A 13,350-nucleotide genomic window follows, 5' to 3' on the forward strand; every position below is an offset into this window, starting at 1 on the left:
TCTCAGTGTAACTTTGATATGCCTAAATGCGGTTTCCTTTGTATTTATCTTGCTTACTGATCTCTGACCATCTTGTAACTTGGAGTGAAAGTTCTTCATCTGTCAGTTTTCAAAAATATTTTACTGCTTCATTATACTGTCTTTTCCTTTTGCAGCTCCAACACGTATACACTAAACTGTGCAATATTGTTCCATAGTTTCATGGGGTTGTTTTGTAATCATTGCCTATCGCTGTACTTGTGATCATATAATTTCTGTTTATCTATTTTCTGAATTCCCCTAAATCAATGTGATTCAATCACCAAGCTATGTTTCCTTAAGAATACTGTTAGGACTTGGTTTTCAGCTTTGTTAAAGTGGATCCAGAGTCCACCTACAGTTGTAGTGCCCACCTCTCAGTCAGATTCCTTCTCTTACTGCCCTGCCCCCCAAATTCCAGCCACTTAAAAAATGCAGAACTCTGATCTCTGCCTTATTAGATAAGAGACTTCCATGCTAGAACTGAACTCCAGGTAACTGCACTGCAGCTGAGAAACTGTTCCCCCACAGAGATCCAGGGAAACTATGGGGCTCACCTACTCTCTTTCCTCTCAAGAACCAAAGCCCTTTTGTATGGTCATTTTATTTTATAGATATTTCATCCTAAAATTTATTCATACCCCTGCTTGGTTATGTTGTGCGTACTACAGCTGCACTCTTCCCTTCTTATCCTTGAACTGTTGCCCTTCAGTTTTCTATCTGACATTCCAATGCTGCCTTCACATTCTGGCTTTTAATGCATTCTTTAGGCCTCCTAGTTTTGTGATCACTTCACATTCTCTATTCTGACTATTGAACTCTGTTTCCTTTTGGACTTCAGTCACCTATGTCAAAGTTTTCTTCCATTTAAAGTGTGAGAGTATGACATTCCATTAAGGGTGTGTGTGTGTGTGTGTGTGTGTGTGTGTGACTATGAATGACCATTACAGCTTAGCCAATCTCTTATCTTTCCTTCTTAATGAACAAGCAAGGACATTTTGCCAACAGGGAATAGTTACTAAGCTTTGTCCTCTGGTAGACTTAACTGAAGATGAGGCCAATCAATATCAATTTTGGTCTTTTTCCTTGCTAACATAAACACTGTTTTGCTGGAGACTAGAATATGTCCATTTAAATCTTAAAATTCCCAGATTCCTTGGAAACTAGATGCAGCCATGTGACATACCTCTCACCAATGAGATGCATGCCAAGGGCATTAGGTGAGGCTTTGGGGTAGACACACAAACACACACACACACACACACACACACACACACACACACACACACACACACACATACGCAGCTCCTCACTATAACTATTCCCCATTTCACACACACACACACACACACACACACACACACACACACACACACACACACACATGCAGCTCCTCACTATAACTATTCCCCATTTCCCTTTTCCCTTCTACTCACCCTCTTTGACCAGGAAGTTCTGATCTTAGCCTGGAGAAGAACATGACCCGGATACCCCTCTGATCCTAGAAGAATGTGAGAGACGTGGAGTAAACTTGAACTAACCCTGTGACCTGGAACCAAGTGCAGCCAAGGGCAGCTGAAGTCAGTCAGCCCCAGCTTGCCCAAAGACATATGAGAAAGAAACACTTATTTGTTGTATGCCAGTGAGATTTTTATGGTTATTGGTTATGCAGCATTATTCTAACAATAGTTGATGGAGACAAGAAGCTAGAATCAAATCACGGAAATGCTTAATTAGCAGAATATAATAATGTGGCCTTTAATAGAACACCTCTGCTACTAGACTGCTGGAGTTCAGTATCCAGCTCTATTGTTTCTAATCACTTGAGTATTGGCCAAATTAATTACTCTGTCTCAGTTTCATCAATTGTAAAATAGGAACAATTATGAGGTACTTTTGAGGATTAAACAAGCTAATCATTTAATATTTGATATCATGATATCTGGTACATACTAGGTACTTAATTAATGTTCATAATCATTATTTAATACCAGACTGAAGAGTTCAGATTTTATTCAGCAGGCCAATGGTTCTTAACTATATTTCCATGAAATATGGTTGTTCTATCAGCTGAGGTAAATTAACAGGTGAATTTAACTAATTTGATATAAATTTCTCATTCTAGGAATTTTTCTCCCCTATTTGTTCTTAAATCTCTACTGGTTGGTCCCACTTGTTTGCAAGCCAACTGATAACAAGTAAATGAACAAGTAGTATATTAATATTAATAGAAAGATTCAGAAAAAACCAATTATAGTTTGATAACTATATTTCAAATAGATATTTGTGCTCAAAATGTTCATTTTATATTGCAAAAGCAACATACAATATTTTCTCCTGTAAAAATTGTTCCTCATTCCTATGACAGATTTAAACATATCTTTACATCATGATGAATTACAAACAATACCAAAGGGCTTTGTGTGCTTAAGATCACTGTTGTTGAGGACTGAGAATACCTGAAGAATCAATTGGTTTTTGTTTTTTACTCGAGAGATCTAAAGTTGAAAGGTTTACCCCAGCAGTAATACATAGGGTCTAAGTGAAAGCAGAAAGCCCTAGCAATATAAAAATGATTAGTTACAAGCAGGGTGCAGAAAAGCATGCCTTAATGGAAAAGACATTTGGGAAGCGGACAGGATACGACAACATCTGGATGCAGGTGATGAGGGAAAGGAGAGATTCTTAAATTTTAGTGTAAATAAAAATCACCCTGAGAGCTTTATAAAAAGGCTTATTTAGTCCATATCCTCATTCCCAAAAATTCTATCTCAGAATTTCTGGAGTCTGCATTTTAAATAAAATGCCTTTGATTCTGATTCAGGTGGTTGGGAGTCACACATTGAGAAGCAATAGAACGTGACTTGCTCTAATCATTTAGAAACATTAGTTTGACTCTGAGATTTCAGAACAATTTAGCATTTTGTATGTCCCAGTTACTGGCAAAGTTTGCCACAGATGGAAAATTGTAGGGAACAAATGACTCCAAGATTTTATGCCTGAGCACCTAGAAGAATAATAATGTCACTAATCGAGACAAAAATACACAATGCCAAAATCAGATTTTGGAAGGAAGGAAAGATAATGCACGTTTTCTTTCTTTTTTTCTCCTTTCTTTCTTTGACAAGCTGAATGTTGGATTTTCTTGGGTGGTGGGGAAGAATGGCATTAAATACCAACTCTCTCCCACTTATGGTTTGAAATAACATTCTGAGTAAAGAAGATGGGAAATCAAAAGAGCCACTTTATCATTGATAAATGCCTAGCTGACACTAGGATGTATCACAAATGGGCTTCCTCACACTGGAACCCAACATTCAGATGCCTAGTCCCTACAATATTACCAGGCAGAAGCAACTTTATCACCCTGCTCCCTGAAAAAGATAAAACTCTATGCTGTCTATCCTACCTCAAATAGCTCTCTAGCAGTTGGCTCCACAGCTCAGGGGTTAGAGCAGTGGTCTTGTAAAACAGCTCTCTACAATATTTGTACTATAGATTTTGTACTTTTAATTTATAACACACACTTCAGAATTGAAAATTAGTGTGATTATTGTTGTTATCCCCACTTGAAACTAAGTTCCATGAGGGCAGAGAATGAGTCTTATTTTGTTCACTATATACAACTTTGAATTTAGCATAGTGCTAAGCAAAGAGCAGGAACTCTGAATGATTTGTTAGATTAATATGTTTTAAAAAGCATAACAAATATTAACTTCTACTTCTGGTCAGGTGTTTTCTTAGTATCTGCTGAAACTGAAGTTCCACGTTACTGATGTCAAAGTTAAGTAGGCAAGGAAGACTTTATTTAAGACTATTGCAATAGGGGAGAAGGGCCAGAACTCCTCTGAGTTCAACTTCTCTAAAAGAACTGGACAGTTTTTAAGAGCTGGGATGAGGGAATTATAGAACACCTGTGCTTGCTAATCAACTTTACTCAAAGAAAAAGTAAACTGTCTCTTATCTTCATAACAGGAGGTGATTTTACAACTTGAATGAGTCTACAGAGGTTAGGCTCCTATCCTCCCACAGAAAATGGGAGATAGGGGCACTGTCTTCCTTGTTGATTACATTTCAAAAAGATGGGTGCCAGATCCTTGAGAAAAAGTCTTGAGTTATAACACTGGCAAGAAGCTTTTTATAAGATTTACATCTCAAAGGAGTAGAGAAAGCATTTGAAATGATAAACTTTATAAAGTAAATGCTCTGAAGAAAGGGAGGTCAGGGGCTTAGAGGCAGGAAAAAAGCTTGATTAAAGTTTGTAAGCAAGTTGAGGGAAACTTTAAGCCGTCTTGCCTACTGATTAGATGTGCTTTTGCAGTTTTGCACCAAGAAATTCAAACTATCAGCTTCCTCTCTCTCATGGTTCCTGCATGAAAGAGTTGTTGCACATGTCACACAATCCTTTTATGTCTACCTTCTTGTTACTCATCCTTCACTCTGAAGGCAAGTCTTCCTTGCCTGTTTAACTCTGACATCAGTAACACAGAAATTCAGTTTAAGCAGATACTAACAGTCAAGAAAACACCTGAGCAGATGCAGACCATCGCACAGCAAAGCCCCCACAACGCTCTTCGACCAGGGCGCCTGCGCACTCGGCCCTAGGCTTCTGACGTCACTGAGCGCGCCCCACCCCTACGAGTTAGCAACCTAAAGCATCCGTAACAGCAGTGGCTGCTGAAATGTACGAACTTCCGGTTCTCCCGGCAGCTGCCGCCGCAGTCTCCTCTGCCGCCTGCAGGGGAGGGGCTGGGCCTCAGCCCGGGATTTGGTCACCTCTTCCTTATTCTCCGCGGCGCCCATGGTCCCTCCTGTTGCCAGGGTGGTGGGCCCGGCGGCTCCCGTGTGGTGAGAGAGAGTTTTGGGGACGATGAAGGCCCCGCACTGCTGCTGCTGCTGTCTCAGCCGCCTCCTGAACTCCGTCGTCCTCTTGCTCCTGCTGCCAGCGCTGAGCGGGCCTCTGGCGGTGCTGCTGCAGGCGGCCGAGGCCGCGCCTCCAGACCATGGGCCGCGGACCCTGTCGCCGCTGCCGCCGGGCCCCACCGCTGCCCAGCAGCCGGGCCGTTCTCCGGCTGAAGCCACGGGGCCGCGTGCCTCAGAAGGCGGCAACGGCAGCAGCCCCGGGGCGGGGCTTGCGGCGGTCGATCACGGAGGGAAGGCCGGCGAAGTCTCAGAGGGTGGCGGCCTCGCGGTGAGCCCCAACCCTGGCGACAAGCCCATGACCCAGAGGGCCCTGACCGTGCTGATGGTGGTGAGCGGCGCGGTGCTGGTGTACTTCGTGGTCAGGACGGTCAGGTGAGGCGAAGCCTCGATGGGGCTCCCCCGTGAGCCTGAGATGGGCTGGCCGGTGACCTCCCTCCAGCGAGGCAGATTTCTATCACCTGGCCTTGCTTTCTCCCCTCCTCCAGCATCAGGAGCTCCTCCCTGAGTGAGAAAGTGCTTTTGACTGTCTTAATGGCCTCTTTCTTTTGGGGGAAATTAAATCTCCAAGTAGTTGTTGCCTTTCCATTATAAATTAGTACTACACCTCCAAATCTCTTCATCTTGTTTGAGGCCCGCCTCAGACTCAAAGAGCACCCTTTCCCTGAAGTGGAAGTGATCTTTTATTCCTTCTAGTGTTGACAACTGTGTAGTAATAGTTCTCCCTTTCTACTCTATTTATTTTTGTGTACCTAACTTGCCAAAGTTTTGCCCATCAATATGCAAACTCTTTTAGGGCAGGATTCCTATTTAGTAGGTTTATAAATCTTTGAGTTCTTAGAACAGTGCTGCCACTTAACAGGAAATCAATATTTATTTGAGTGGATTAATAGTAGTGCAGAAGGGACTTATGGATATTTTATTTATATAAAATTTAGAAGAAGAAAAGTTCTTCCTTACCATCAGTGTTTCTTAGTATTGGCCTTTAATCCTGCCACCTAAGTAATTAGGTTGTACCTAATTAGTTGGGGACCACCTCTGAAGAGTTGACATACAGAGCCAAGATCTCATCATTAAAAGGAGCCAACCAAGAGAGGAAAAGAGGGAAAGCTGTCTAGCAGTTTTCTCCACTATAATGTAAGAGTAGAGGGTAGGTTTGCACGATTGTGCTTGTTTATTGTTTTCCAAACTACTTCACATTTGTCCCATAATTCCGTTATTTAATGTATTTCTATAAATTGATTATTCACACTAAGTTTCCTTTTAAACAAGTCATTATAGGTGTTATAAATAGAAAACCAATGTCACTTGGCTTAAGTGGCTGATTAAAAAAGTACTGTAAAAGTAAAGCTAGTGGTTCTCCTCAAGTGGTCCAGAGAATCCTGAGGGTGGGGTTTCCTTGAGAACTGTCTGGGGAATCTACAGTATCAAAACTTATTTTCAAAATAGTACATTTTCTTACAAGTTTATAGGGTACAAAAAGTCCATTAATATTGTTTTAGATTCCACATTGCAATTAACCTTTAATAACTACCTCTTGTCAAATTTTGGTGTAGTATCAAAAAAAGAATAATCACTGATACCTAAAAAGGCTATTAAAATGCTTCCTTTTCCAAGTTCATATCTGTGTGAAGCTGTATTTTCTTCCTATCCTTCAACCAAGCACATTGCAGATGATTGACTGCAGAGGCAAATATGAAAATCTAGCTGTTTTCTATTTCCTATCTGTTTCTATTTTCTAATTACTTCTATCACTTTAAGCCAGGTATTAAAGGGATTTAAGAAAACCTAAATCAATGTCATTCTTTCCATAATTTTTGTTTTCTTTTTTGACAGTATAGTTATTTTTCATAAAAAGTTATGTTAACTTGTAATATATTTGTTATTATTTTAAATCAACTGATAAGTATTTAAAAGTTTTCTCAGATTTAATCTGTATGTTAAATATTGATATATATAATCCACCCATAATTTTTGTTTTCTTTTTTGACAGTATAGTTATTTTTCATAAAAAGTTATGTTAACTTGTAATATATTTGTTATTATTTTAAATCAACTGGTAAGTATTTAAAAGTTTTCTCAGATTTAATCTGTATGTTAAATATTGATATATATAATCCACATAAATAAAAATTCTTTAGGGGTTCTAAATAATTTTTGAGAATGTAAAGGAATCCAAAACGTCTGAGAACCAATGGTGTAAACAATATTACTGAGCTAGATACATTTGGCTCACAAAGGCCAACAAATCCTCTGGGCTGGGGGCACTGCCTCTTGGCCATGAAAGCTTCCCAAGGTGAACCAAGGCCTGTAGACATAGGCCTCGGAGTCCCACAGCTCAGCACCCTGTGTGGAAAACCTTCCACGACCACTCTCTGTTAAAGGGGAAGGAAGTTAGATAATGTTCAGGAGGTATTGAAGGCATATTACCAAAAAATTGAGACTTTTTGATTGCTATAAAGAAAGATTAAATGAAAATTGAAACATTATTTTTCTCAATATATAATTGTTGTTTAACGCTGTCTGTACTCCTATGAAGATCTGTAGTACAGTGAATATTATATTTCTTATACATGTAAATTATGGGCATGATGATAATTTGGAGAGGATGATATCCCTTTCTCATTTTTTCTTTTGCTTCCACCTTATTTATAATCTTATGTACGTATGTTTATTGTCATTGATTTTTCTGTCTTTATTGCTGTAAAACTTAGAAGGATACAGTTTTTTCAATCAGGTTCTGTTGGATGACTCAATAAATAACATGTTGTGTGATAACAGCCAAATTTTGAACTATGCCTAATAAAAACTGTATTCTTTAACCAGCATCTAACACATTCGTGTAGTCCAAGTCCTAAATTTAGTTGGCTACCTAAGGTCCAAAGCTTGATTGATGTTAACAATTTTTGGGTGGTGTTCAGAACTCATATTTATCACTTCCAGATTATGATTTTCATCCTCATTTTGGTAAATCCTCATTTTGGCTCACACTTCCAAAATATGTGTTATAGTATACCAGCATTCGTTATTGGCACACCAAGGGGAAAGAATGAGCCCAAAATCATTTTCTTAACTGATATGGGGTGACCCAGAGAATATTTTACTTGTAAAATTTTATTATGTTGAACTCTGTGAGACTTCAATTTGTTTTGTTTTAGCTTAACTCGGTTATAATGAATATGTGGCTAGGAATAACTTTCACTTTGAGTCTATTCCAAAGAATAATCAGATTCTCACTGTAGAAATTGAAAAATATGTGCAAGGAACACAGTAGGGACAGAGTAGACTTTCTGAAATGAACACAATCTATGAAAAGAGGCTTGTTGTCTGTTTTATTCTCTACTGTATGCTGAACATTTTGTACAACGTATGGTGGGCATTGAATAAAGTAGTTGCCTAATGAATGGGCATTCTTAGTTAATTCTTTATATTGCTGTATAGCTAGATGGTGAGGATTTGGAAATTTAAGAGTAATTACTACTTACTGAGAGAATAAAGAAGTGTGAATATCTCAATTAATACATAGATTTCCTTCCTCTATAGGATGTTCTCACACAGTCAAATGTATAAGGCCGGGGGGTGGGGGGGGACACTTTTAAAGTTTGTTATTATTTTTGAGTATGTATATTGATAATATAGAAACAATTTATAAATAACTTTGTGAATAATAGTCCTTGCCTTAAAGCAGGGAATTTTTTATTCATGCCGTCATTACAGTTTTTTTCAATTTTTACTTAATGTGGTGTATTGGAAGGAGATCAAGTTTTAGATTCTAACCCTTCCACTTTTTCTCACTATGATCTTTAGCAAGTTACTTAACCTCTCCAGTTTCAGAATCCCTTTTGTGAAATGGGGATTAAAACCTATTTGATATGGTTGAGATGAGCATGAAATTTAGCATGATAGCCTTCATTCAGGCAGTCAGTATTTATTCAACTGCCCGGTACTGGGCATCTGGCATATACTTGTGAGCAAAATAAATATTTCTGCTTCTGTGGCACTTATAGACTGGAGGATCAGAGGACATTAATCAAATAATCATATAGATAATAAAGAGTGTCCAGGATGCTAAGAAAAGGCATTTAAATGCAGTTCTTTTAGTACAACGGTACTCAAAAAGTTCATGGAAAGTGGAATTAAAGGATCATATGAATCTTTCCATGAACTTTTTGAAGACTCCATTATTTCATTTAGAGGAAATACACAATATTAATTTAATTTGAATGGTTACCAAAGCCTATAAACTGAGACACAAAATTAGATTTCTTTCAAAGAGATTTACTTACTAAAACATTATTTTGAGATTTTACTTACTATCTTAATAGCTAATTTGTGTCAGATATAATGCCACATACTTCGTGTGCATTTTCCACTTTAATTCTTGCAAAAACCTTCAATGTAATAGTATTCTTGTTGAGGAAATTGAGGCTGCTCAGGGTTAGTTTTTCCAAAGGTACAAATATAGGATCAGCCTAAACCCAGCTGTGCCTGAACTAACCATTCTCAACCACTATGCTGCTTCCTGTGGTAAAGTAACCGACTTAAAGTGATATTGCACATAAAGATGGCTAGCTGATTTATGGAGAAAAACAAAGTGGATATTATATGCCCAGTGTCTTTCTGTTTAAAACATATAATTTTTGTTGAATGTTAAACCTGCAAGTTTCACTGTTTTAAAAATTGAGTCAATCTTACCATGTATTGATCATCATGTCTGTGCTGAGCTGGAATAGTTCAGTATCCTATCTCACCCTTCTACGTCCCTCCCTTCATCCAAAGATTTCCTGGATTTGCTAGATATATTCAGGGAATGGTGATATTTTAAAGCAATCTTTGTTAATCTGATTATACGTTTTTCTATCTTAACTCCTGGAGCAAGTCACTAATAAATTATGGATGTCAGATTGGTAACCATATCTCTGCTAGCTGATTAGTTAAGAATATGAGTTGAGCAATTTAACATATGAAAACATATGGTTTTAGGACTACTTATAAAATCATAAGACATTGATAGAAATCACTCAATTTAGGCAAAAATGGAATACTTTGACTATTTTTCCATTTTTAGATTTAGTCACTGCCATGATTTCATAAATATTATTGACCACCTATTATGTATCAGTATGTCTTACGATGAGGATTAGCAGTGCACAAGATGGGAAACTCCCTGCCTTTGTGGAATTTCCATTTTAGTTGTTTATATATTCTTTGAAAGTGGAATTTTTCTAACAATTGTAAATTGTTCTGGTTTGTCAACATTTATTCATCTGGGTATTATATAGTCAATGCTTTTTGTAGAGAGAGACCCAAGAGTTTGGAAATGTATTTAACAAGTGTAAGTTCTCAAGGAATTGATACTCTTTGCAGAGATGAAAGCTTACCTTCCCAAAATGTTCACTCATACATTCAAAATTTTAAAAGTGTTAAGTGGTATGTGGTCAAGAGCCAACATGTTAAAATGATGACATATCAGTGGTATGGGAGTCAAATATGTCAGGGACCAGTGGGAAGTGAAGCTTCTAGAGAAGACTCAGAAAAACTGAGAAAGGAAATTGTTTTACTTACCACTTTTTATCCAGGACTGAGCACAGTGTTTGTACCCAAACATTTAGTAAATGAAGTAGGTTTGATTAGACTTAGAAGGTAAATGTTCAGATAGGGAATGTTCAAATAGTGGTAATTTTGTTAGGTGTTTTCAACAGAAATAGGCTTCCTCATCCTTCTTATAACTTTCCTTTCATTCTTCCTTCTAATGTTAAAGATTAGATTACTGCTTATATCAATTACTGTTTTGATAAAACATAAGAAAAAAGTTTGGCTAACTTAGACTAAAGGGAATTTATTGGAAGAATTTTGAGATCTTAAAAAGTCAAAGAAAAGCTGAAGAATCAGGTTTTAGGAACAGGTAGGAACCAAGGCAACTTAGGAGACGAGAAGCCAAAATTTGACAGAGGTCTCTTTGCAAGAGCATTTCATTTCATGAGTATGCAGTAGAATTTTGAGATCTTAAAAAGTCAAAGAAAAGCTGAAGAATCAGGTTTTAGGAACAGGTAGGAACCAAGGCAACTTAGGAGACAAGAAGCCAAAATTTGACAGAGGTCTCTTTGCAAGAGCATTTCATTTCATGAGTATGCAGTAGTTTTCAGTGTCTGTGTCCCTCAGCTCAGGAATCAAATTCCCAGGAAGGAGAAATAAATTTTTCCCACCTATTGGCAAGAATGGTAGTGATCCTAATTATCATCTCACCAGACTACGTCTATTGTGGGAGAGATGATATCAATAAAGAAGTATGGGGTGCTCTAAGGAAATGAATGCAGTCACCAAAGACAGCAGATGTTCATATCCCTGCTCCATCTTTGCTCTAGGCTTTGGGGAGGAATGTAAATTATTCATACCCATGTTGCTAGATATTTTTTTAAGCCAGCAATTTAAAACTCCAGTCCCTAGGACTGGCTCAAAAAATAGCCTGCAATTTGACCAGTTAAGATCATTGCTCCTCTACCATTACAGGTGGAGATAAGTAGGGGGACAGAGGAAACTTGAGCTTTTTTGAAGGACAGCAGTCTATAAGGTCACCTCCATATTACCAAATGTTATTTATTCTACCAAAAGAGTCTCTGAACAGTTCAGCTGCAATTGTTATAATGATCATTTTGTTCTTGAGTTATTTTCCTCTATTGACTTCTGTTCCATTATCCTGTCCTGGTCCCATTTCAGCATAACCTGATGGGAAATCATACTCCCTGAATTCTAATCCCAGCTTCACACAAGAATACATTGCCTGTGTACTCTCAGGTGAGTTAATTGGCATCTCTAAGATTTAGCTCAGGTTTTGTAAAATAGAAAAAAATAATTGTGTCTACCGGAAATGATTGCTTCAAGGGTCTACATAAAGTGCTTAGCACAGTTCCTCTCATTGTGGTTTGATAGTGATAATGACTTATTTATCTTCTCTTACTATATTTTTCTGATTTCTTCTACAGATGTCTTCCCTTTCCACAGGGAGTACAGACATAATCAATTAAGGCTTTTGGGAGTGCTTCTAATACTATCTTTTTACTTTGTCCTTCCAAATGTGATAATAAGATTTTCTGTATTTAAGCAATATCTGTCATGTGTGCAGTTCTGGGAGGTAAAAGTAAAGTGTTTCCAATTTCTTGGGGGTATTGGGGTCAGGGCAATGCTTTCAAACCTTTTCATGTCATATCACATCTAGAGATTGATATACTTATGAAATAATGTATGAGAATGTGTGCCCACCTTAGAGCCTGCTTAGTGATCTCAAGAGCTGAGGGGATCTTTGTCTTAGCACATCAGTAACCATTTGCATGTATGACATGCTGGGTGGGGAGTTTTTGTAGGATAACGCTGAATGTGGACTATGAAAATAAGTAGTGAGGCAAGTTATTTTATGGGCCACCTTTAAACCCACATAAATCAGTTTATGATAAGTTTGAGTGACTGTTATGTCCCTCAAACTGTTCTGGATATGGGACTTTAAAGATAACAAAGGTGTCATGTTTATGCTCAAGGAGCTTATTTAGTGGAGGAGTGACACTGATTTTTGTAGTAATAAATTGAAATTTGAGGAAAATGGCTGCAAGAGATCAGGCTAATTGGAGGAGGCTGCTCCTGAATCTCATTTCTGTAGACAAAGCCATTTGAAAAGTCACTTAATATCATAGCAAAAACTACTATATTTATATAAGTGACTGAAATTTTTATCTCTAATCAACAGGAATCATCTGTGAACTTGCCCTATAACCTAATCTACTTTCAGTTGATCTTTGCTTCTTGGATATATTTTGGTCACTCTTAATAATCTTAACTGTGCAAGAAGGGAGAAGTATTGGATGAGAGAGACATAAAGGTATCCATTTAAGAGTGGAATATCCAATTATGTTTAAATACCAGTAGTGTGGAAAGAGCCAGTAGAGCAGGAAATACTGAACATATAGCAAAGGAAAGTTGTTACCTGAGAAGTCAGAAAGAGGGAATCTAAATAAAGCTCATGCAGTAGGAGGGAAGAGACATCCTCCATTGAAATGTCCCCATTTCCACACCTTTCATTCCTCCCTCTGCTTGTTGTAGTCTAGCTCTAATGCTACCACTCTAAATTTACCCTTGCCGAGGATTATTAATAACCACACTCTCAATTTCATGTATATGTTTCCCTCTTTTTTTGTAGCAATCAATATTCTGGCCCTTACTTTGGCTTCTGTGATATCTCTTCTGATTTGTTTTTTTTTTTTTCCTTTTTGTCTAATTTTCGTGTCCGGCAACGGATCGCAACCCTCAGTGCTGCACCCGCACCTCGCTCAGCCAGTTTTTTTTTTTTTCCTTTTTGTCTATTTTTCATGTCCGGCAACGGATCGCAACCCTCAGTGTCGCACCCGTACCAGACCGGGACCG

General features: G+C 38.0%; 1 protein-coding gene across 2 annotated transcripts in view; it reads left to right on the forward strand.

Moving 5' to 3' along the window:
* Positions 1 to 4,783: 4,783 nt before the first annotated feature.
* The window catches only part of FAM174A (family with sequence similarity 174, member A), a 37,774-nt gene continuing 29,207 nt past the window's right edge, over positions 4,784 to 13,350 (forward strand). For both annotated transcript variants that reach the window (XM_008589956.1, XM_008589957.1), the window contains exon 1: positions 4,784 to 5,313. In XM_008589956.1, coding sequence (XP_008588178.1) covers positions 4,889 to 5,313 — 425 coding nt within the window. In that variant the 5' untranslated portion in view covers positions 4,784 to 4,888. The remainder of the gene's footprint in view (positions 5,314 to 13,350) is intronic.

The sequence above is a fragment of the Galeopterus variegatus genome, unplaced genomic scaffold (genome assembly GCF_000696425.1).
Source record: "Galeopterus variegatus unplaced genomic scaffold, G_variegatus-3.0.2 Scaffold5776, whole genome shotgun sequence".
NCBI lineage: Eukaryota > Metazoa > Chordata > Mammalia > Dermoptera > Cynocephalidae > Galeopterus > Galeopterus variegatus.